The sequence below is a fragment of the Carcharodon carcharias genome, chromosome 14 (genome assembly GCF_017639515.1).
Source record: "Carcharodon carcharias isolate sCarCar2 chromosome 14, sCarCar2.pri, whole genome shotgun sequence".
NCBI lineage: Eukaryota > Metazoa > Chordata > Chondrichthyes > Lamniformes > Lamnidae > Carcharodon > Carcharodon carcharias.
This window is the reverse complement of record NC_054480.1, coordinates 30,008,804-30,032,946: the sequence shown is the minus strand read 5'-3', so window position 1 is coordinate 30,032,946 and position 24,143 is coordinate 30,008,804. Positions and strand designations below refer to the sequence as shown.

At 43.2% G+C, this 24,143-nt stretch overlaps 1 protein-coding gene across 1 annotated transcript in view; it reads right to left on the bottom strand.

Moving 5' to 3' along the window:
• Positions 1 to 24,143, bottom strand: part of ptprt (protein tyrosine phosphatase receptor type T) — a 1,444,026-nt gene that overhangs the window by 799,793 nt on the left and 620,090 nt on the right. The window contains exon 6 of the mRNA XM_041204432.1: positions 8,134 to 8,308. Within this exon, the coding sequence (XP_041060366.1) occupies positions 8,134 to 8,308 (175 nt within the window). The remainder of the gene's footprint in view (positions 1 to 8,133; positions 8,309 to 24,143) is intronic.

Below are 24,143 nucleotides of genomic sequence, written 5' to 3'. Positions count from 1 at the left end.
AGAGGTAGAAATGTATGATTCTGAAATTGAATTTCCTCTAATCAAATTGGATAATGAGGGAATATTTCAAAATTTAAATGAAATATTGAGTTACCAACCAGACAAGTGTCAAAGTGATTTGGAGAAGCTATTGCAGTCACCCAAAGCTATTTGTGGGAATAAGCTGGGGAGGACAAGTTTAGCTGTACATGACGTGAGTGTAGAAGTTTCATCTTTGCTAAGGCAACATCCTTACAGATTAAATCCAGCAAAGTTATCACAAGTACAGAAAGAAATTGAACTTATGCTTCAAACTGACATCACTGAGTCTAATTGCAGTAACTGGAGTTCGCCTCTTGTGATGGTAACAAAACCAGATGGAAGACAAAGACTGTGTGTGTGGATGATCAAAAGGTGAATGCAGTGACAAAAGCAGATTTATATGCGAAACATGGTTGAGAGATTGCATTGAGAAAGTGGGGCAATCAAAATTTATCAAAATTGCTGAGAGGATATTGGTGAGTCGCATAATCAGAGAGAGCAAAGGAGATATCGGCTTTTGTGATGCCAGATGGACTATATCAGTTTAAAGTCATGCCATTTGGTTGAAAAATGCATCTGCAACATTTCAAAGACTGACAAACAAAGTAATTGCAAGACTGAGCAATTGTGCTGTGTATATTGATGACTTGATAGTTTTCAGTCAGCCATGAGAGGAGCATTTACAACATCTGGAAGAATTATTTAGTTGACTACAAGGAGCTAATTTGCTGATGAACTTGGTTAAAAGTGAATTTGCAAAAGCACAAGTTACATATCTACGCCATACCATTGGACATGGTAAGGTGGCTCCAAGAGATGTGTAAGCCAAAGCTATTGTGGATTCCCCTTCCCTACAACAAAACAAGAAATTTTGACATTTCTGGGCATGAATTGACTTTATCGGAATTTTGTGCCAAATTTCAGAAGTGTCTTTGCTCCATTGACTGAACCATTGAAAAAGAACAATAAGTTTCAATGGTCACAGGAGTGTCAGAAGGCATTTGACAAGTTGAAAACTGTGTTAACTACGACACCAGCTTTGGCAGTCCCCAATTATGCCAAGCAATTTAAGTTGGTAATCGACACAAGCGATATAGGCATTGGGACTGCACTGTTGCAAGATGAAGAAACTGGAATTGAGAAACCAACAGGGTATTTTTCATGGAAATTGAAAGTACAACAGAGAAGATATTCAACAATTGAAATGGAGATTCTAGGTCTGGTGTTAGCGTTGTAGCATTTCGAGATTTATGTTGCAAACAATTCATGAGAAACAATTGTTCATACAGGCCACAATCCTTTAAAGTTTCTGGACAAATTTTGAGACCGAAGCGCAAGGTTGTTCAGATGGGGTAGAATTTTTCCTTTGTCATGTGGGGGTGGGGCCCGCACATCCTCATGTAAAATGACGCGTGGTGACATCGGACGATCGTCCCCATGTCACTGCGTGCCATCGCAATATTTCATTGGGTGGGCACGCAATGATGTCCAATGTGCGGCCGCCAGTAATTAAGGGGCCACTTGACTCACCAATCAACGCCGATTTTTCAGCGCCCGTGCAATCTTCAGGTCAGCACAACGGGCACAGGCGGGTAGGACACATTTGTATAAACCTCATCTCATCCATGTGCAGGATAAGAGGGCTCACTGGGTCGCGAGTGTGCACTGTCAAGTATTTATTTTTCAAAGTTATTGAAACTTGCCTGTGTGTACTTCAAAATGCATACCAGCTGCTTTGTCTGGATTCTTAGCCTTCAGGTCAGCACTCTGCAGTGAGTAATCTTTTCTGGGCCTGCAGGTTTCAGGAAGCCTTTCCTTAGCTTGGGAATGGGAGCTGAACTGTCCACTGAAGGCAGCTCCTCTGAAGAGGAAGCAAGGGCTAGAAGAGGGAGGAGGCCAGAAGTGCACATTCAGCCTCCAGGGGAGCAACCTTTGGGAGGATAGGCGCAGGCACAAAGTGTGCAGGGCCCGGAGGTAGACCAAGGCGGAAGGGGCTACAGAAGACCCCACTATACTGCTGCCAGGGTATACAGGCGGCGAAGCAGCTACCTCAATATGTCTGCGGTGCAGTGCTGCAGGAGGCTCCGTCTCTCAAGGGAGACAGTCGACTATATCTGTCAGATGATTGGGCCTGAGATCTCAGCAAACTTTGTGGGTGAACACCCCATGCCACTGGCTCTGAAGCTCACAGCTGCCCTCAACTTCTATGCCTCTGGCTCCTTCCTGGGGTTGGTGGGTGATCTTTGCGGTGTCTCCCAATCAGCTGTCCACACTTGTGTCAAGCAGGTTACAGATGCTCTGTTCAATCGTACATTGACTTTCACCCACTTCCAATGGGACCAGGCAAACCAGACACAGCGAGCCAGAAGCTTTGCGGCGATTGCTGGCTTCCCCATGTCCAGGGTGCTATAGACTGCACACATGTGGCCATCAAGGCGCCAGCAGGTGAGCCCGGTGACTTCGTCAACAGGAAGGGCTTCCACTCCATGAATGTGCAGATAGTGTGGTGGTCACAGGATGCAGATTCTACAAGTCTGTGCAAGGTACCCAGGTAGCTCCCACGATGCCACCATCCTCAGACACTCCCAGGTGCCGGGGCTCTTCAGTGCTCCAGCTCAGCTTGATGGGTGGCTGCTGGGTGACAAGGACTATCCCCTCAGAAGGTGGCTCTTGACGCCTCTCCGCCATCCAAGAACAGAAGCTGAGCAATAGTACAATAGGAGCCATGCCTCCACAAGGGCTGTGGCGGAGAGAGCCATCGGTCTTCTCAAGATGAGCTTCCAATGCCTGGACCACTTAGGGGGTGCACTCCAGTACCCCCCAGATCGTGTATCACTGATAGTGGTTGCATGCTGCGCTCTCCACAATCTTGCACTGGAAAGGGGGAACACAGTGGACGATAAAGACATTGACGCAGTGGCTGCAGCTGCACACGATGAATCCAGCAGTGAGTCCGAGGCTGACCATGCACAGGGAAATGCTGAGGAGGTAGATGCTGACTCGGGCATACTACAGGGAGGCAGGGACACCCAGGAGGCTTTAATCCAACGAACGTTCAGCTAGCACGCCACAGATGGACCTGCAGGACAAGCCTGGGCTGTAGGCTCCATACTCAACACCTAAGTGCAAAATCTGCCAGGTTAGGAACAGTTACTAAGGGCCTTGTTAATAAAGCTGAATGTCCCACAAAGCACTCATTATATTTTTGGAAACCATCTACATGCAGAAGAAAAGAGGCACCCTCAGCCATGGTGACACATCTGAATTTAACATGTCATGCAAACAAACATATGCAAAAAAAAAGACAACAGTGTTACAAATCAGAACAAATCATAAGGACCTCATCTCGGGCCAAACAAAAGCACCAGTGAAAAACCCGTGGTGTGCCAAAGGTGCCTTATGTTTACGTTTCTGGATGCTGCGTCTTGGAGCTGCCCCATTGCTTGGAGTGGCATCTGAGACAGCCTGCTGACTCTGCTGTACTGTTGGCCTCAATGATCTTGGCAGTTGTTTTCTGGCCCGTGGAACCTGTGCTGGGCCCACCTGGGAGGGAGCTGCTAGCTCCGTAGCTGGCATCTCCCCAGTCGTCGCAGCCTCACCGGATGCCAAGGTCACTGGGAGAGGGGCGGAGGAGCTGCCGCCCACATCCGGAGCACCCGCCCACATCCGGAGCACCCTGAGAGCTGCGCCGATGTGAGGTTGCTTTGGACCTCCCTGCTCAATGTGGATGGATGTGCATGGAGCTGGGAAACTTGATGCCCAGACCATCTCCCACACTGGCACTGACCAGCTGAGGTCAATGCCGATTGTGGGGGCTTGCTGGTCCGAGCGCATCCCCAGGAAGCCCTGATGGGTCTCCTGGAGGTGCCTCTCCACGAGAGTCGCCACTCTTTCCATGGAGGACACATGGCGCTCGGACATGTGGCTCATTGCTTCGGCGATCGTCTGCATAGACTCCTCCACCACGGAGACCAAGCCAAGCATAGCCTCATGTATCTCCTCCAGATGCTCCCGCACACCCGGCTGCATTTCCTGCCCCCGCTGCATCGTGGATGACTCCAGAGGCACATCATCAGGCACTGACTGAGCATGTGCCTGGTCCCCTGCAGTCCTCTGACTGCTGGCGCCATGAGCACTCTCTGTCTCTGCCAGCTCCTCCAGCAACTGTGCAGTGCTCTCACCTCTCTGCCCCGGGACACTAGCTGGTGTTCTAATTCCCACCGAGGTGCATCTCTATCCCCCGGATCATTATGCACTCATCCTTCCATAAGCAATGGTCAAGCCATGTTGCAAACTTCAATCACTGAACATTCAGCACTGCTATGGCTGTTGGGAGAACAATGCTGACCTCACTGCTGGGCATACATAACTGCCCGTGGCACCCCAGCCTCGGTGCATGGTGCCTCTCCAGATCCAGGGCTTCCTGCTTGAGCCAGCCAAGAATGGTGATCTGCACCTGGCCGCCGCCAGTCCTCATCCACATTGCCGCATTATGAGCATTCTTCTCGTGAAAGTGAGAGACAAGCATTGATTAGTGCAAATTGCACATGGACTCACTTCGCAGACAGCCCACCCCAACCAGAGTGGGACATATCAGGGCTCCAGTGCCTCCTTACCCTGTTGCTGCTGAACACCCACACAAAGATGCTAGATCTGTTTCCCAGCTCTCCCCCATTCCCCCGCAACCTTGGACACATGCTGCCTACATCACATTAGGCACCACACAGTATATCCCTCCACAGCAAGGAGGCGCAAGCACGTGGACCGCAGAGCCCAGCACATGGTTCATTGCCACACCATCTTGAAGCTCCCCTCCCAGTATGTCATCACCCTGATTTGGGCATGTCCTGGAGTTCCAGCACTGCGCCTGGGTGCAACTCCTCCAGGTTGCCCCCAAACCAGTCATGTGGGATTCAGTGTAACACATGCTGCGGGCGCAGAACCCATCTCATCACCACCCTATCAGGCTGACTTCAGCATCGGGGGAGCAGCAGGGGGTGTAAGCTGAACTGCTGGGTTAAATGACCAATGCCAACATTGTCCTCACCCTTCCGGAGCACAACAAGTCGTTGAAGCGCTTGCGACACTGGGTCCGGGTACGCCAGGAGCTCACCACCTCCACCACCTCCTCCCAGCACGTTTCGTTATGTGTTTTGGGGGGGGGGGGCTCCTCCTACCATGCTGGGGAACCAGCGCCTCCTGCCGTGCTGCCACCTCCTCAAGGGCAGCAAGGCAGTCATTGGAAAAATGAGGGGCACACCCCGATGGCCTACCCTCCGGACTTGCATGAACTTCATTGCCCCCCTTCACCCAGCCATTGCGAGCAGCCTTTCTGAGGCTGCCAGGGCCTTCCTTTATACAGGCTGCCATGTCGCCAATGGACCCTGCAGCTTGAGCGCACCTGCCGCCACCTGCCCACTCCCGCTGTGCAGTGGGAGTCATGAAGTACGCTGGGCGGGCCTTAATTGGCCCGCCCACATAAAATGGCAGCACGGACCCGATTGCGAGCGGTGATCAGGTCTGCGCCCGCTCCCACCCACTCCTGCTCCACCCCCCCAACCCTGCGTCAACCAGAAAATTCAGCCCATGGAGTTTATTATTATTGTGACCATTTAATCTACAGATTATACATGAGGCTGGATGAGAAAATCGAAGTGTCGATGCATTGTCGAGAGTTTAAGTCTCAAAAGAAAAATTGGACATTTAAAAGCTGGACACTGGACTGGAATGATTTCTATTGATACCAAGGATTTGTGTATATATATTATGTTAATGCACGCAACTGCTAATGTAATAGTGTCAGTATATAGATAAGCGTAGGAGATCGTGTAAGGTGGGTTAAGAAAATGAAGCCATCTTTTTAAAATTTTGACGGTTCACTTTCTCCTAAGGAGGTGGGTGTCACAACAGTGTAAAAATTCTCATAACATTGTTATTTATTGTAAAAGTAGGTTAATAGTGGGGTTCGGATAGTTTCTGCCTGTGTGTGTGGGATTTAATTGAATTTGAGACAGCTGGTCTGGAAGCTTTGACTCATTAAAAGAAGCTAGGTTTGAAATGCTAAATACCATAAACATGGCTGACATTTTAGAATATGAGATGAGGAGAAGTTGCATTTTTAGATAAATCAGGGAGTTTGAATTTCAAAGAGATGGAAGGATTTTATACCTAGCCAGAGAAGCTAGGCCAGGCAATGTGTTTATTTTTCCCAAAGGCTACTTATAATACGAGCACCATGAAAAGATTTATATTATGAGAAAGGTAAATGGGAAAGACATATGGGAACAATGGAATTTACTTTAAAAGGAAGAAACATGTATAAAGCAGAATGAGGCTATGTGTCAGGAGGCATTGTAAGATTTACCAGAAGTGTGAAAAGCCTCCAGTATTTGTGTATTAAGCTGCTGTCTACAGAAACCGAAGCTGGGAAAAGCCACTTTAACTCCACTCTCCAGGGTATTATGGTGACTTGCCTCGATCTGTTTCAATCTTTTTTTCACCATTGCCTGAATGGGGGTGTAACTGGAAGCCAGATTAATTGGGGATTTTGGAGTTATTATAGTAGTAAGTTGTAGAATTGTTAGCTTGAAATCTTTTATTTTTGTTAATAAATGTTTAATTTGGGTTTCTAAAAAATCCCTAAAGTCTTGGCGGACTTGTTACTATTGAATTCAGGCACGCATTTCGAAATAAATACAAATTGCAAAATCATTGTGACCGCTTGATCAAGTTTCCCTCATGGATTTGATCTGCCTGGCACACATCACCTGCTGCGTCATAACAGTTCTTCAACAAAATAACCCAGATTAGATTTAACAATCCTTAACAGGACTAAAAGGTAATTGTGAGTGGTGCATATAATTTGAAGGTGAAGTATTTCTGACAAACTATCCTAAGGCTGGTGATAGAATGGTGTTGATGATGGTACAAAAGAATGTAAAGTTATAAGTTATCGTTTGATTATAGAATTACTATCCATAAAAACCTAAATAATTTCTTGCATTTATATAGCATCTTTAACACAGAAAAATATCCTAAGATATTTAGTTGTTCCTTCCTGTCAATACCTTTATAACACAAGAGATAGTAGCATAGTGGTAATGAAACTGGACTAATAATCCAGAGGCTTAGATGAATTCTCTGGGAATGTGAGTTCAAATCCCACCAAAGCAACTGATGGAATTTAAATTCAATTAGTTAATGCATCTGGAATAAAATGCTAGTCTTATTAATAGTACTCATGAAACCACAGGAATCTTGTGAAAAAAATATCTGGTTGATTAATGCCCTTCAGATGAGGAGAATCTGTTGTCCATACCTGGTCTGGCCTTCATGTGATCCTAGATCCACAGCAATGTGGTTGACTTAATTTCTCTCTGAAGTGTCTAACAAGCCACTCAGTTCAAGGGCAATTATGGATGGGCAATAAATGTTGGCCTTCTTGGCAATGCTCACATCCCATTAACAAAAAAGAAAATTGAATGAAGGCTTCTGTCTACTCATGATCCAGGCCACCTATTTAACAATAGACAGCTTCTCAAAAACCGTGAAGTTAAAATAACCTCATGACAGAAAATCAATGCTGTTTTCAAAGATTTGCCACCATCTTCAGTCAGCAAATGAACTCTCATACGAGAAGTACAATTAGGATTAGGCAATCAAGAGGCACTTGGCATCCTGTAACTTCAACAACATATAATGGTTGACATATGACAGCCATACTTTTCAAGACACCCATAACATGCAATGTATTTCTTTGAATGCTCTTATAATTTGAAAGTAATAATCTGATATAAAGTTAGATCTGACAGGTCTTGTTTAAAATCATAAATGTACAACTCCTCTGTAGGTACCATGATAGTTTTATTAATATATGTGCCAAATGTTTTGATCTTTGCACCAGTAATTATTTGTGTGCAATGTGACTGTTTATCAAGTGACAGCAACATGAATGCAACATATGTGAAGTATTGAACCTACTTAGCTGAGCCAAATCAATTAATTATTTCCATGTGCCAAATTTTGATCTTAATGGACTTTTAACAACATATTCTATTGCCTTTATCCAATTTGTGCTTTTGTGGTTTATAAGATCATGTAGAAATGGCTCACCTTTCACAATTAGTTCTGCATAGTTGGACACTCCTGAACCTCCTTCTGATCGAATCACACATCTGTATTTACTTGTGGTCTTCTGTGATGTATCTGCCACACTTACAGTGGCAGAAAAACGCCTATGGTTAACCACCCTAGTTACCATCAATGCTGTATCCTTTCCATTCCATTGCTGTGTAAAATAAAATGTTTTAATTAAGAAATGCACCAAATTGTAGGTTTGTTAACAAATGCTACCTTAATAGTTCTGATTTTTAAAAATTATCCAATTTCAGTGTTGTTGACAGGAATATCTATATTATAAAGTTTGCTGTGTATCTTTCTCTTCATCTGGGCCAAGTCTGATAATGGAATTATACAAGTTTACAGCTTAAAAGCAAACCGTTCAGCCTATCACGTTGCGGCTATCTCTTTGCTGGAACAGTCCAAAACTATTGCTCTATTTTCTCCTGCAGACTTGTAGTATTCTCTGCCTCAAAGATTTGTTCAATTTCCCTTTAAAAGAAACAATGATTTCTGTCTCAACCATTCCCTGTAACAAAACCTTTCATGCTTCAAAGACTCTCTGGGGAAAGAAATTTCTTTCGACCTCTTTCCATAAACCTTTATGTTGTTGACCCTTCATCACTAGCTCCCCAGCCAGAGGAAATAACTTCCCTATTCAGTCTGCCAACATCCGACTAATTTCAAAAAATCCTTATTAAATTTTCTCTTGGGCTTCTCTGCTCCAGTCGAAATAGCTCTAGGAAATAAAATCTCTCTTTGTAAGTATAATTCAGCAACCTTGTTGTCATTTTGGTGACATAATTATGATTTAAATCATAAAATCTATGATTTTAATGTTCTTTCTATAATGAGGTACCTAGAGCTACACATTATGCTCTGACTTTGGCCATACCAATGTTTTGAGTCATTCCACCTTTATTTCTTTATTCCTGACAGGTCCCAGCCCCATTTCTAAATGCTAAAATTCTCCTGGCTGTTTTGCTTTTATGATATTGGCCCAGATTGTCACGGAGTCAGGAAGAGTCTTTAAAGATGGTGGGCAGGACCCAGATTTGGAATTTCATCCCCGATTTCAAACAGACCCCATTTTTTGCCAGTAGGGGAAAGGGGATTAGGTATGATTCACACACTTGTGCCTTAGCAAGGGCCTTAACCCACAGTGTGGGTGTTACACATTTTTAGAGTAGATGTAAATGCTCTCAAAGGGTGCATAAGGTCTGTAGAACTGTCAAGCTGTGAAGTTATTTAAATCACAACAGGCAGCCTGTGTCACTGAGAGACAAAAAAACTCAAGCTGTCAATTTATTGAAATCCCCATCCCTTTAAAAATTTAACAGCCTGCCTGTATCAGTGGGAGTTGAAAAAAATCTGTTCTAGCAGTTACAATAATTTTTGTTGACATTTTCCCAAAGGCGGTTATTATGTCATTATGAATGCTTGACAGCTTTTCATAATCTATTAACATCTCAGTAGTTGCTAAGTTCTTGAGTGACAGCTCAGAGGCTATTAAAGGATAAATATTTTTGATCTGGGATTAAGATTACAAGTCTATTTGTTTTTATAAGGAATGAAGTATTTGAGAGTTAAATGTTTTAAATGGGTTTGTATTTTTTTCCCCTTAGTAAAGGCTGTAATATATACTTAGATCTTTATTTTATTTCATCTGAACTGGTTCCTGAGGTCTGACCATGGTGGATACTGGAAGAGTTGGCATGGGAGGGTTAAGGGCAAAGGGTGACAGGTGGTTGGCATTATGTTGGCACAGGGACTATAAGTGGCCATGGGGGTGGGTTTTCCTTTATTCGTTTATGGGATGTGAGCATCACTGGCTGGACCATTTATTGCCTGGAACTAATCGCTATTGAGAAGGAGCTGGCGAGCTGCCTTCTTGAACTGCTGCAGTTCATTGGTGTATGTACACCCATAGTGCTGTTAGGGAGGATAGTCCAGGATTTTGACCCAGTGACAGTGATGGAACAGAGATATATTTCCAAGTCAGGATGGTAAATGGCTTGGAGGAGAACTTCCAGGTTGTGGTGTTCCCGTCTGTCTGTTGCCCTTGTCCTTCTAGATGGTAGTGGTCATGGGTTTGGAAGGTGCTGTCAAAGGAGGCATGGTGAATTTCTGCAGTGCATCTTGTAGATGGTACACACTGCTGCCATGGTGAATCAGGGGTGGAGGGAGTGAATATTTGTGGACAGGGTGCCATTCAAGTGGGCTGCTTTGTCATGGATGTTGTCAAGCTTCTTGAGTGTTAGTTGGAGCTGTACTCATCCAGGCAAGTGGGGAGTATTCCATCACATTCCTGACTTGTGCCTTGTAGATGGTGGACAAGCTTTGGGGAGTCAGGAAATGAGTTACTCGGCACAGGACTCCTAGCCTCTGACCTGCTCTTGTAGCCACAATATTTATATGGCTAGTCCAGTTCAGTTTCTGGTCCATGGTAACCCCCAGGATGTTGATAGTGGAGGCTTCAGCAATGGTAATGTCATTGAACATCAAGGGGCAATGGTTTGATTCTTTCTTGTTGGATATGGTCATTGCCTGGCACTTGTGTGGCATGAATGTTACTTGCCACTTATCAGCCCAAGTCTGGATATTCAGGACATACCTGGGCAATTTTCCACATTGCTGGGTGGATGTCAAGTGTTGTAGCTGTACTGGAACAGCTTGCCGAGGGGCACAGCAAGTTCTGGAGCACAAGTCTTCAGTACTATTGCCAGGATATTGTATGAGCCCATTGCCTTTGCAGTTTCCAGTGCTTTCACCTGTTTCTTAATATCACATGGAGTAAATCGAATTGGCTGAAGACTGGCATCTGTGATGCTGGGAATTTCCAGAGGAGGCCAAGATGGATCATCCTCTTGGCACTTCTGGCTGAAGATTAATGCAAATGCTTCAGCCTTATCTTTTGCACTGCTGTACCGGGCTCCCCCATCATTGAGAATGGGGATATTTGTGGAGTCGCCTCCTCCAGTGGGTTGTTTAATTGTCCACCATCATTCACGATTGGATGTGGCAGGACTACAGAACTTGGGTTTGATCCGTTGGTTGTGGAATCGCTTAGCTATGTCTATCACTTGCTGCTTATGCTGTTTGGTACGCAAGTAGTCCTGTGTTGTAGCTTCCCCAGGTTGACACCTCATTTTTATGCCTGGTTCTGCTCCTGGCATGCCCTCCTGCACTCTTCATTGAACCAGAGTTGATCCCCTGGCTAGGTGGTAATGGTAGAGTGGGGGATATACCGGGTCATGAGGCTACAGATTGTGTTCGAGTACAATTCTGCTACTGCTGATAGCCCACAGCACCTCACTGTTGCCCAGTCTTGAGTTGCTAGATCTGTTCGAAATGTATCCCACTTAGTACGGTGGTAGTGCCACACAGCATGATGGAGGGTATCCTCAATGTGAAGATGGGACTTCGTCTCCACAAGGACTGTGTGGTGGTCACTCCTACCGATACTGTCATGGGCAGATGCATCTGCAGCAGGCAGGTTGGTGTGGATGTTTTTCCCTTTCATTGGTTCCCTCACCACCTGCTGCAAACCCAGTCTAGCAGCTATGTCCTATAGGACTTGGCCAGCTTGGTCAGTAGTGGTGCTACTGAGCCACTCTTTGTGATAGACTTTGAAGTCCCCCATCCAGAGTACATTCTGCACACTTGCCACCCTCAGCACTTCCTCCAAGTAGTGTAGGAGCACTAATTCACCAGCTGAGAGGTGGGGGGGGGAACTAGCATGAGGTTTCCATGGCCATATTTGACCTGATGCCATGAGACTTCATGGGGTCTGGAGTGGGGGCATAGGTTGCCATTAATTGCCATGGATGGGGAATGGGGTGGGCAAGAGGGCTTAATAGTTGATAAAATAACTGGGGAGGTCCCAGAGAAGCAAGATGAGCCTCTTAGTCTGACCGTCTCAGCACTCGGCAGCCACTTGGTCACCTCCAATTTGCGCCCGGGGCAATGGGCCCAACTCCATCCCGCATTCATGGCCCTCCGGCCCCCACCCTCACCACCCGGAGCAAATATCCCGCCATTTTGGTGAGTTTCTCTCAAGGTGGGCATGGTGAGTCGGCAATCGCTGTTCGACTGAGGAGCAAAAAATATTGGCCATTATCTTTTACTTTCCGCGATTTAGATTTGAACTTCTAACTTTCTTTGTTTATCCACACACTTTCATTTTCTTTGGACTGTCTACATTGCCAGTCTTTGTTTGTTCTCCCAAAATACATGAACTCAGACATATTTATATTAAATTATATCTGTCACCTGTATGTCCATTTTGCAGTTTCTCGATGATTACTAACTTTTTTCTTAGAAACTAATTTAAGAATTTTCCCATAACTGACTGCTGACCACTGACAGATTCAAATCCTTCTCATCTTTCTCATCCAGCTGCAACATGGATATAACACTGACATTTAAGTGGAAGAAACTTGTACTCATCCAGTACTGGACGTCAGACAAACAGTTTGATAAGTTAGAGAAGTCTCGACTAGTGGTGAGGGTGGCATCAGTGTACGTATGAAAACTGTTGATGCATTTTTGAATAATGTCACTGACAGGCAGCACATAATGAGAAATAGGAGAGCTAAGGATACAACTTTGGGGGACACTGAAAGTAATGGTGTGAGAACAGGAAGACTAAAAACAGCAGATGATTTTCTGGCTGTGATTAGATTGATAAAAATGGAACCAGGCAGTCCCACCACCTGGATGACAGTGAAGAGGTGTTGGAGGAAGATGCTGTGGGCAACTGTGTCTAAGGTTTCAGACAGGCTGAAAAAGACTAGGAGAGAAAGTTTACCTTTGTTGCCATCATATGGGCTGTCATTTGTGGCTTGACCTGTATAGGTACTGTGGGGGACAGAAACCTGATTGGAGGATTTAAACATCAAGTTCTGGGAAAGATAGCTATGAATTTGCGAGGTGGCAGCATCTTCAAGGACTTTGGAGAGAAAAGGGTGGTTGGAGATGGGGCAGTAGCTTGCAAGGATGGTGGGGGTCATGGTGATTTTTTTTTGAAGCTATTGTATTTGGATCCTGATACAAACTCAGTTCTTTAGGCATTGGTTCCAGCACTCTACATGGCAACTGTCTGAGGCTGAAGCAAACTGTTCGCGACTTGGTGTCAAGATGCATTTTGGACCACATATGCACAGCCTAAGGAGAGCTATTTATTTCTACCTCCAAAATATCGTTTCGCTCTGCCCTTGTCTCAGGTTGCCTGCCTGCTAGGATCCTTATCCGTTACTTTGTTAACTCTAGCCCTGACTCTTCCAATGCACTCTTTGCTGGTCTCCCACATTCTAAAGTTTGGAAACTTGAGGTCATTTAAAATTCTGTGGTCAGTGCCTTAATATGCACCAGTCCAAATTACCTATCAGTCCTGCTCTGACTGATTGGCTTCCAATTAAGTAACGCCTCAATTTTAGAATTCCCATCCTTGCTTGTAACATTCTCCAGCCCCACAACCTCTGACATATCTGCACTTCTCTAATTCTGGTCCCTTGACCTTGCCCAGTTTCAATTCCTCCACCACTGGTGGCCATGTCTTCAGTTGCCAAGGCTGTAATCTCTGGAAAAACCTTCCTAATTCCCTCTCAGTCTCTCTATCTCTTTTTCTTCCTTTAACCAAGCTTCTTTTCTTTGACCAAGCTTTTCATCATCTGTCCTAATAGCTCCTTATGTGGTTCGCTGACATAATTTGCTTTATAATGCTCCTGTGAAGCATCTTGGAATGGTTTACTAAATGAAAGGTACTACATAAATACAGGTTGTTGTTATTGCTATTCTATTGTGTGGCACAATGGATCAGTTCATCTCCACCCATATACAGAATGCATAAAATTTTAGAACAAATTCATGGTCAATCTCAAAATCAAACATTTTGCACACATGACCAGCAACACACTTTATTATCAGGAGCAGATCTTGCATGCCCATGGAATGAGCAGAATCTCTCATTGTGGTTTTAAGTTGCAGATGCTCTATCAGTTATGTGAAGACCACTGGAGTTCACTGCTGGCAAAGACAGTGTTTAGTTATTCACCATTGACTTTATGGAAGTGTGTAAATTCACAAACCTGTTCAAATAGTTTCCATTTATTTATCTCCTGAGTTAATTGCAAGTTTGTGGACTGGCTGTGAAGTGTGTTTCCTTGTGATAGCTTCCAAGTAATAATTCACTGCAGTGAACTGCTTTAATTTTCATTGCAATAAATTGTAGCACAGCTACATAACTGTTTTGCTTTAATTAACTATTATTCTGTAAACCCACAGCAACTAGAAACATCTTTAACAGTGTTCCCTATATATCATCTGAGAGGCGGTGCAGTGTGCCAGCTTTCAAACTTATAATAGACTTTAAAGAACCTTGAAATTATGGGAAAATATATATTGTCAAATTTCTCTTGGGCTTCCAACTCCAGTCGAAATAGCTCTAGGAAATAAAATCTCAATTTGTAAGTATAATTCAGCAACCTTGATTGCCACCACCAAACATAATTATGATTTATGTGTCCACATACAAACTGTGGTTGGAATGTTCTTTCTATAATGAGGTACCTAGAGCTACACATTATGCTCTGACTTTGGCCATACCAATGTTTTGAGTCATTCCACCTTTATTTCTTTATTCCTGACAGGTCCCAGCCCCATTTCTAAATGCTAAAATTCTCCTGGCTGTTTTGCTTTTATGATATTGGCCCAGATTGTCACGGAGTCAGGAAGAGTCTTTAAAGATGGTGGGCAGGACCCAGATTTGGAATTTCATCCCCGATTTCAAACAGACCCCATTTTTTGCCAGTAGGGGAAAGGGGATTAGGTATGATTCACACACTTGTGCCTTAGCAAGGGCCTTAACCCACAGTGTGGGTGTTACACATTTTTAGAGTAGATGTAAATGCTCTCAAAGGGTGCATAAGGTCTGTAGAACTGTCAAGCTGTGAAGTTATTTAAATCACAACAGGCAGCCTGTGTCACTGAGAGACAAAAAAACTCAAGCTGTCAATTTATTGAAATCCCCATCCCTTTAAAAATTTAACAGCCTGCCTGTATCAGTGGGAGTTGAAAAAAATCTGTTCTAGCAGTTACAATAATTTTTGTTGACATTTTCCCAAAGGCGGTTATTATGTCATTATGAATGCTTGACAGCTTTTCATAATCTATTAACATCTCAGTAGTTGCTAAGTTCTTGAGTGACAGCTCAGAGGCTATTAAAGGATAAATATTTTTGATCTGGGATTAAGATTACAAGTCTATTTGTTTTTATAAGGAATGAAGTATTTGAGAGTTAAATGTTTTAAATGGGTTTGTATTTTTTTCCCCTTAGTAAAGGCTGTAATATATACTTAGATCTTTATTTTATTTCATCTGAACTGGTTCCTGAGGTCTGACCATGGTGGATACTGGAAGAGTTGGCATGGGAGGGTTAAGGGCAAAGGGTGACAGGTGGTTGGCATTATGTTGGCACAGGGGACTATAAGTGGCCATGGGGGTGGGTTTTCCTTTATTCGTTTATGGGATGTGAGCATCACTGGCTGGACCATTTATTGCCTGGAACTAATCGCTATTGAGAAGGAGCTGGCGAGCTGCCTTCTTGAACTGCTGCAGTTCATTGGTGTATGTACACCCATAGTGCTGTTAGGGAGGATAGTCCAGGATTTTGACCCAGTGACAGTGATGGAACAGAGATATATTTCCAAGTCAGGATGGTAAATGGCTTGGAGGAGAACTTCCAGGTTGTGGTGTTCCCGTCTGTCTGTTGCCCTTGTCCTTCTAGATGGTAGTGGTCATGGGTTTGGAAGGTGCTGTTAAAGGAGGCATGGTGAATTTCTGCAGTGCATCTTGTAGATGGTACACACTGCTGCCATGGTGAATCAGGGGTGGAGGGAGTGAATATTTGTGGACAGGGTGCCATTCAAGTGGGCTGCTTTGTCATGGATGTTGTCAAGCTTCTTGAGTGTTAGTTGGAGCTGTACTCATCCAGGCAAGTGGGGAGTATTCCATCACATTCCTGACTTGTGCCTTGTAGATGGTGGACAAGCTTTGGGGAGTCAGGAAATGAGTTACTCGGCACAGGACTCCTAGCCTCTGACCTGCTCTTGTAGCCACAATATTTATATGGCTAGTCCAGTTCAGTTTCTGGTCCATGGTAACCCCCAGGATGTTGATAGTGGAGGCTTCAGCAATGGTAATGTCATTGAACATCAAGGGGCAATGGTTTGATTCTTTCTTGTTGGATATGGTCATTGCCTGGCACTTGTGTGGCATGAATGTTACTTGCCACTTATCAGCCCAAGTCTGGATATTCAGGACATACCTGGGCAATTTTCCACATTGCTGGGTGGATGTCAAGTGTTGTAGCTGTACTGGAACAGCTTGCCGAGGGGCACAGCAAGTTCTGGAGCACAAGTCTTCAGTACTATTGCCAGGATATTGTATGGGCCCATTGCCTTTGCAGTTTCCAGTGCTTTCACCTGTTTCTTAATATCACATGGAGTAAATCGAATTGGCTGAAGACTGGCATCTGTGATGCTGGGAATTTCCAGAGGAGGCCAAGATGGATCATCCTCTTGGCACTTCTGGCTGAAGATTAATGCAAATGCTTCAGCCTTATCTTTTGCACTGCTGTACCGGGCTCCCCCATCATTGAGAATGGGGATATTTGTGGAGTCGCCTCCTCCAGTGGGTTGTTTAATTGTCCACCATCATTCACGATTGGATGTGGCAGGACTACAGAACTTGGGTTTGATCCGTTGGTTGTGGAATCGCTTAGCTATGTCTATCACTTGCTGCTTATGCTGTTTGGTACGCAAGTAGTCCTGTGTTGTAGCTTCCCCAGGTTGACACCTCATTTTTATGCCTGGTTCTGCTCCTGGCATGCCCTCCTGCACTCTTCATTGAACCAGAGTTGATCCCCTGGCTAGGTGGTAATGGTAGAGTGGGGGATATACCGGGTCATGAGGCTACAGATTGTGTTCGAGTACAATTCTGCTACTGCTGATAGCCCACAGCACCTCACTGTTGCCCAGTCTTGAGTTGCTAGATCTGTTCGAAATGTATCCCACTTAGTACGGTGGTAGTGCCACACAGCATGATGGAGGGTATCCTCAATGTGAAGATGGGACTTCGTCTCCACAAGGACTGTGTGGTGGTCACTCCTACCGATACTGTCATGGGCAGATGCATCTGCAGCAGGCAGGTTGGTGTGGATGTTTTTCCCTTTCATTGGTTCCCTCACCACCTGCTGCAAACCCAGTCTAGCAGCTATGTCCTATAGGACTTGGCCAGCTTGGTCAGTAGTGGTGCTACTGAGCCACTCTTTGTGATAGACTTTGAAGTCCCCCATCCAGAGTACATTCTGCACACTTGCCACCCTCAGCACTTCCTCCAAGTAGTGTAGGAGCACTAATTCACCAGCTGAGAGGTGGGGGGGGGAACTAGCATGAGGTTTCCATGGCCATATTTGACCTGATGCCATGAGACTTCATGGGGTCTGGAGTGGGGGCATAGGTTGCCATTAATTGCCATGGATGGGGTATGGGGTGGGCAAGAGGGCTTAATAGTTGATAAAATAACTGGGGAGGTCCCAGAGAAGCAAGATGAGCCTCTTAGTCTGACCGTCTCAGCACTCGGCAGCCACTTGGTCACCTCCAATTTGCGCCCGGGGCAATGGGCCCAACTCCATCCCGCATTCATGGCCCTCCGGCCCCCACCCTCACCACCCGGAGCAAATATCCCGCCATTTTGGTGAGTTTCTCTCAAGGTGGGCATGGTGAGTCGGCAATCGCTGTTCGACTGAGGAGCAAAAAATATTGGCCATTATCTTTTACTTTCCGCGATTTAGATTTGAACTTCTAACTTTCTTTGTTTATCCACACACTTTCATTTTCTTTGGACTGTCTACATTGCCAGTCTTTGTTTGTTCTCCCAAAATACATGAACTCAGACATATTTATATTAAATTATATCTGTCACCTGTATGTCCATTTTGCAGTTTCTCGATGATTACTAACTTTTTTCTTAGAAACTAATTTAAGAATTTTCCCATAACTGACTGCTGACCACTGACAGATTCAAATCCTTCTCATCTTTCTCATCCAGCTGCAACATGGATATAACACTGACATTTAAGTGGAAGAAACTTGTACTCATCCAGTACTGGACGTCAGACAAACAGTTTGATAAGTTAGAGAAGTCTCGACTAGTGGTGAGGGTGGCATCAGTGTACGTATGAAAACTGTTGATGCATTTTTGAATAATGTCACTGACAGGCAGCACATAATGAGAAATAGGAGAGCTAAGGATACAACTTTGGGGGACACTGAAAGTAATGGTGTGAGAACAGGAAGACTAAAAACAGCAGATTTTCTGGCTGTGATTAGATTGATAAAAATGGAACCAGGCAGTCCCACCACCTGGATGACAGTGAAGAGGTGTTTGAGGAAGATGCTGTGGGCAACTGTGTCTAAGGTTTCAGACAGGCTGAAAAAGACTAGGAGAGAAAGTTTACCTTTGTTGCCATCATATGGGCTGTCATTTGTGGCTTGACCTGTATAGGTACTGTGGGGGGCAGAAACCTGATTGGAGGATTTAAACATCAAGTTCTGGGAAAGATAGCTATGAATTTGCGAGGTGGCAGCATCTTCAAGGACTTTGGAGAGAAAAGGGTGGTTGGAGATGGGGCAGTAGCTTGCAAGGATGGTGGGGGTCATGGTGATTTTTTTTTGAAGCTATTGTATTTGGATCCTGATACAAACTCAGTTCTTTAGGCATTGGTTCCAGCTCTCTACATGGCAACTGTCTGAGGCTGAAGCAAACTGTTCGCGACTTGGTGTCAAGATGCATTTTGGACCACATATGCACAGCCTAAGGAGAGCTATTTATTTCTACCTCCAAAATATCGTTTCGCTCTGCCCTTGTCTCAGGTTGCCTGCCTGCTAGGATCCTTATCCGTTACTTTGTTAACTCTAGCCCTGACTCTTCCAATGCACTCTTTGCTGGTCTCCCACATTCTAAAGTTTGGAAACTTGAGGTCATTTAAAATTCTGTGGTCAGTGCCTTAATATGCACCAGTCCAAATTACCTATCAGTCCTGCTCTGACTGATTGGCTTCCAATTAAGTAACGCCTCAATTTTAGAATTCCCATCCTTGCTTGTAACATTCTCCAGCCCCACAACCTCTGACATATCTGCACTTCTCTAATTCTGGTCCCTTGACCTTGCCCAGTTTCAATTCCTCCACCACTGGTGGCCATGTCTTCAGTTGCCAAGGCTGTAATCTCTGGAAAAACCTTCCTAATTCCCTCTCAGTCTCTCTATCTCTTTTTCTTCCTTTAAGATGCTCTTTGACCAAGCTTTTCATCATCTGTCCTAATAGCTCCTTATGTGGTTCGCTGACATAATTTGCTTTATAATGCTCCTGTGAAGCATCTTGGAATGGTTTACTAAATGAAAGGTACTACATAAATACAGGTTGTTGTTATTGCTATTCTATTGTGTGGCACAATGGATCAGTTCATCTCCACCCATATACAGAATGCATAAAATTTTAGAACAAATTCATGGTCAATCTCAAAATCAAACATTTTGCACACATGACCAGCAACACACTTTATTATCAGGAGCAGATCTTGCATGCCCATGGAATGAGCAGAATCTCTCTTTGTGGTTTTAAGTTGCAGATGCTCTATCAGTTATGTGAAGACCACTGGAGTTCACTGCTGGCAAAGACAGTGTTTAGTTATTCACCATTGACTTTATGGAAGTGTGTAAATTCACAAACCTGTTCAAATAGTTTCCATTTATTTATCTCCTGAGTTAATTGCAAGTTTGTGGACTGGCTGTGAAGTGTGTTTCCTTGTGATAGCTTCCAAGTAATAATTCACTGCAGTGAACTGCTTTAATTTTCATTGCAATAAATTGTAGCACAGCTACATAACTGTTTTGCTTTAATTAACTATTATTCTGTAAACCCACAGCAACTAGAAACATCTTTAACAGTGTTCCCTATATATCATCTGAGAGGCGGTGCAGTGTGCCAGCTTTCAAACTTATAATAGACTTTAAAGAACCTTGAAATTATGGGAAAATATATATTGTCAAATTAATCTTTCAAGTCCAACATTAACAGGCCTACCAATGAAGAGTAGGAATTTTTGTTCATCAATGTGAAAAATATAAGATTTTAATTTTAAAGCTGATTGCCACCACCAAACATAAAAATGATTTATGTGTCCACATACAAGACTGTGGTTGGAAAGCAATCTAATGCAGAAACAATAATGTCTCACATAGATTATAATAAACAAAATATTGTTTGACAATTTATCACAATATTACTACAGTATTTATTACAGCAAAATGCATAACAATTCACTACATTGAATTATCAGTTGAAACTTAATACCAAGAAAACACATGTTTCCAACTGTTAAGTTAGTGATTAAATAAATGGAAACTATTTGCGAGAAGGCTATAAAATTATCCCACAAGTAAACATTTATAAGTTTACAATGTCCTTTAGTTCATTGTGTGTCAATAATTATCCATTATTCAAAATGTTTTAGAGCAATAAAATTACTCTTAATGCCCATGAGATAACATGAAAATGATTTGAACAATAGTAATAGCTCTATATCACATTTTTCTCATTATAATTTGTTTTAATGGTCATTCCAATAAACCATTCTAAAGAAAGTTGCTGCTCATCATGTTTTAATTCAAGAGTTTCATAGTTCTTCTCACAGACATATTTTCTTACTATTGACTTTATAGAGACTTTTCCATCTTGAAAACACGCAAATACATAAGAAATAGCCTTAAAAACTGTACCATAAATGAACTGGATAAAGAAACCACATAACTTTCAGTCCCAAAGCATTTGCACTGTAACTGTAACAAAGTGGGTTGCTTCACTTAAATACTGCAGATAAAATGTGAGTACAATCAGAATCAGGAGTTGGGCCTGACCTGACAATGAAATGAGGGAATCAACATCAATGATCTGCATCTACATAGCTTCCTTACTGTAGTAAATCATGGCTGACTGCTTAATAGGAGCAATTAGGACAGATGACCAAATGCTTAGTCAAATAGATAGGTTTTAAGAAACACCTTAAAGGAGGAGATAGTGAGTTGGAGAGGTGAATAAGTTGAGGGAGGGAATTGCAGAGTTTAGGGCACAGGCAGCTGAAAGCTTGACTGCCAATGGTGGAGCGATTAAAATAGGGGATGAACAAGAGGCCAGGATTGGAGGAGCACAGAGATCTTGGTGGGCTTTAGGGCTGGAAGAGGTTACAAAGATAGGGAGGTATGAGGCCACGGAGGGATTGGAAAACAAAGATACAGCACATAGGGAATCATTTGGCTCAACGTGTCTGTGCCAGCTCTTTTATAGAATGACATTCCCAAGAGGTGAAGCTCAACTTCACTCTACAGTCAGTTCAGGCCATAAGATGTTATAAGTTTATTACTCTGGGAACCTGAAACTGCTTTATACCCATGCTGAACTTGTATTGCAAATGCACCCCAAGACAGAACCAAACATGAAAAAATGAAGAGGAAATGTTGATACTTTCAATTTAGTACGACATGTGATGAAAGAATCTGTTCAGAAGTGCAAAATGTGTCATGGTTGGGGTGTGGGAAGGGAACAGGTTGAGTCTACTGTGTGTCCTGATTTTCCCTTTATATTACAAATATAGGCATTTAAAAACTGTCATTTTAAAAGTAAAATCATTAATTACCCAGCCAATCATCTGAAATATTTTACCAGGCAATAGCCTTAGACTTGAAAAAACATGGGGATAACCAAGGTGGAGCTTTAGGTCTTCATAGACCTTTAGACTAGGACATTAAAGGGCATAAATCCTGGTCAAACATACATCTGAGGACCAGAAAATAGAATTTTTAGAGCATAAGTTAAACCAGGGGTACAGTTACACAACATGTTTAGCTTTAGTGCAAAGCAGTCTCTGCTTCATATCAACATTAAATTTGTGCGGTATAATTGCAAAGTTATGGTCTAATTGAAACCTAAGCAAAACTAACGAAAACTCTTTATATTCTGATTTCAGGTCAGAGCCTGATTTTGGATTTAGGCTGCATTTAGACTATTGTGATGGCGTGGAGCCATCTTAAAACACGATTATCACAGCTTTGCTGCAAATGGATGCAATAACTCAGTGTGACACTGGTGCGCAAAAAAACCACAACGCATTTTGACTTTTGCATAAACAGAAAAACTTCCATAGCACTCAATTTGCATGGTTAAGGGTTGGGATTTTTAAGGGTTCACTCTTGTAAGGTATGTCAAATTTTACTGAAGATACCTAATTAGCTGAGTTGATACATATTGGACACAAGTTCTTCTTGAAAGGTTATCAAATATAATGACCACCGGATCCAGCAAGAAATTATAACGAGCGAAGATAGAACCCTTTGCATATTATAAAGCATGCAGAAGTTCTGTGAACCTGGGTAAGAATAGAACCTTTGACCCAAGACACTGCTTGAATATCATAACTGGAGGTATTTAAAAACATGGATGGCCATAGAATAACACTAGAATTTTTGATATGGTAGGGAAGAAAATCAAGAGATCTTGAGTGAAAGTTTTATTTACCTTAACAACTGAGAGCGGGTGGGCCAGAAGGTTGCTTGTGATGTTATGGGTTGTTCCCCAGTTTAGAACCAAAGGCCGATTAACACATTTGACTTCCAGTCAGGCAGGGAGCTGTCATGTTATTATAATGATATAATACCTTGGGCTTATTTACTGTATAAGACATAAGGCACCAATTGCTCACCAGGGATTGGGTAAACACGTTGTGTGTTCATTCATTAAGACTAGGCACAGGACAACAGATATACATGTGTATAAAGTTTGAAGGCATCGGAACTATGTGTGTGTTCTTCTCAAAGCAAAAGTGAGACTAAGACCGAATCATACAACACATTTCCCTCCCAGTAATGTCCCATAAAAGCATATGACAACATGCTCCTTTTTTTAAAAAAAAGATACTTTTCCCCCTTTCAAAGATGTATAACTGCTTACCATACATGATAATGTTTAGTTACCATTACATAAGTACAGAGAACTGATGAATCTATGAGTCTCTAAAGTGTAAAGGTAATCTGCTGATACACCCAGATCTTGTAACTCTTTTGAGTACAAACCCATTTCCATCTGTTCCTATTCAGATGAAGTTACATTGTTTCATAGTTTGCCATTGTGAGATTTGAACTCTTGATACTCTTTTGAGTAAACCTGTTTCCATCTGTTTCAGATGAAGTTACATTGTTTCATAGCTTGCCATTGTGAGATTTGAACTCTTGATCTTGGGGTTACAAACCCAGTACCATAACCACTTGGCTATTTAGGCCAAGCCTCTTAACAGAGTGGAGCGTGGGAAGTTAGCGAGGCAAGTTTGGAGGTGACAAAGACAGATGAGAATTTCAGGAAGTGTTGTAACTCTTTCGAGTACAAACCCATTTCCATCTGTTTCAGATGTTACATTGTTTCATAGTTTGCCATTGTGAGATTTGAACTCTTGATCTGGGGGTTATAAACCCAGTACCATAACCACTTGGCTATTTAGGCCAAGCCCCCAGATCTTGTAATGGTAACCTTGCATGAGGTTTACTTAATTGATCAATGTGATTCATGTGATTGCCATTCCTTGATATTGTTCCTGGTTGCAATGGGACTGCATGGTGGTTGAGGAGATGGAATGGATCTGATTTGTCCTCAGTTATGCCTTGTTGCACTTTTGTGTTTAAAGACTTCATAGCTCCTTGGTTCTGGACAAATCCTTGCCACCTCGGTTGGTTGCCACATACCTTTCATGGAATCCTGGGTGCGAACTTGTTGACTCATAAATTCCGGTTGAGTACCAATTGAGTTGGATTGCCACTCCGCTCGTAGTTACTTACCTTGAAATCCAGCCACGCCTATCTCACCCAAACTTCTGACTCAGACTGGACGAGACCTGTGT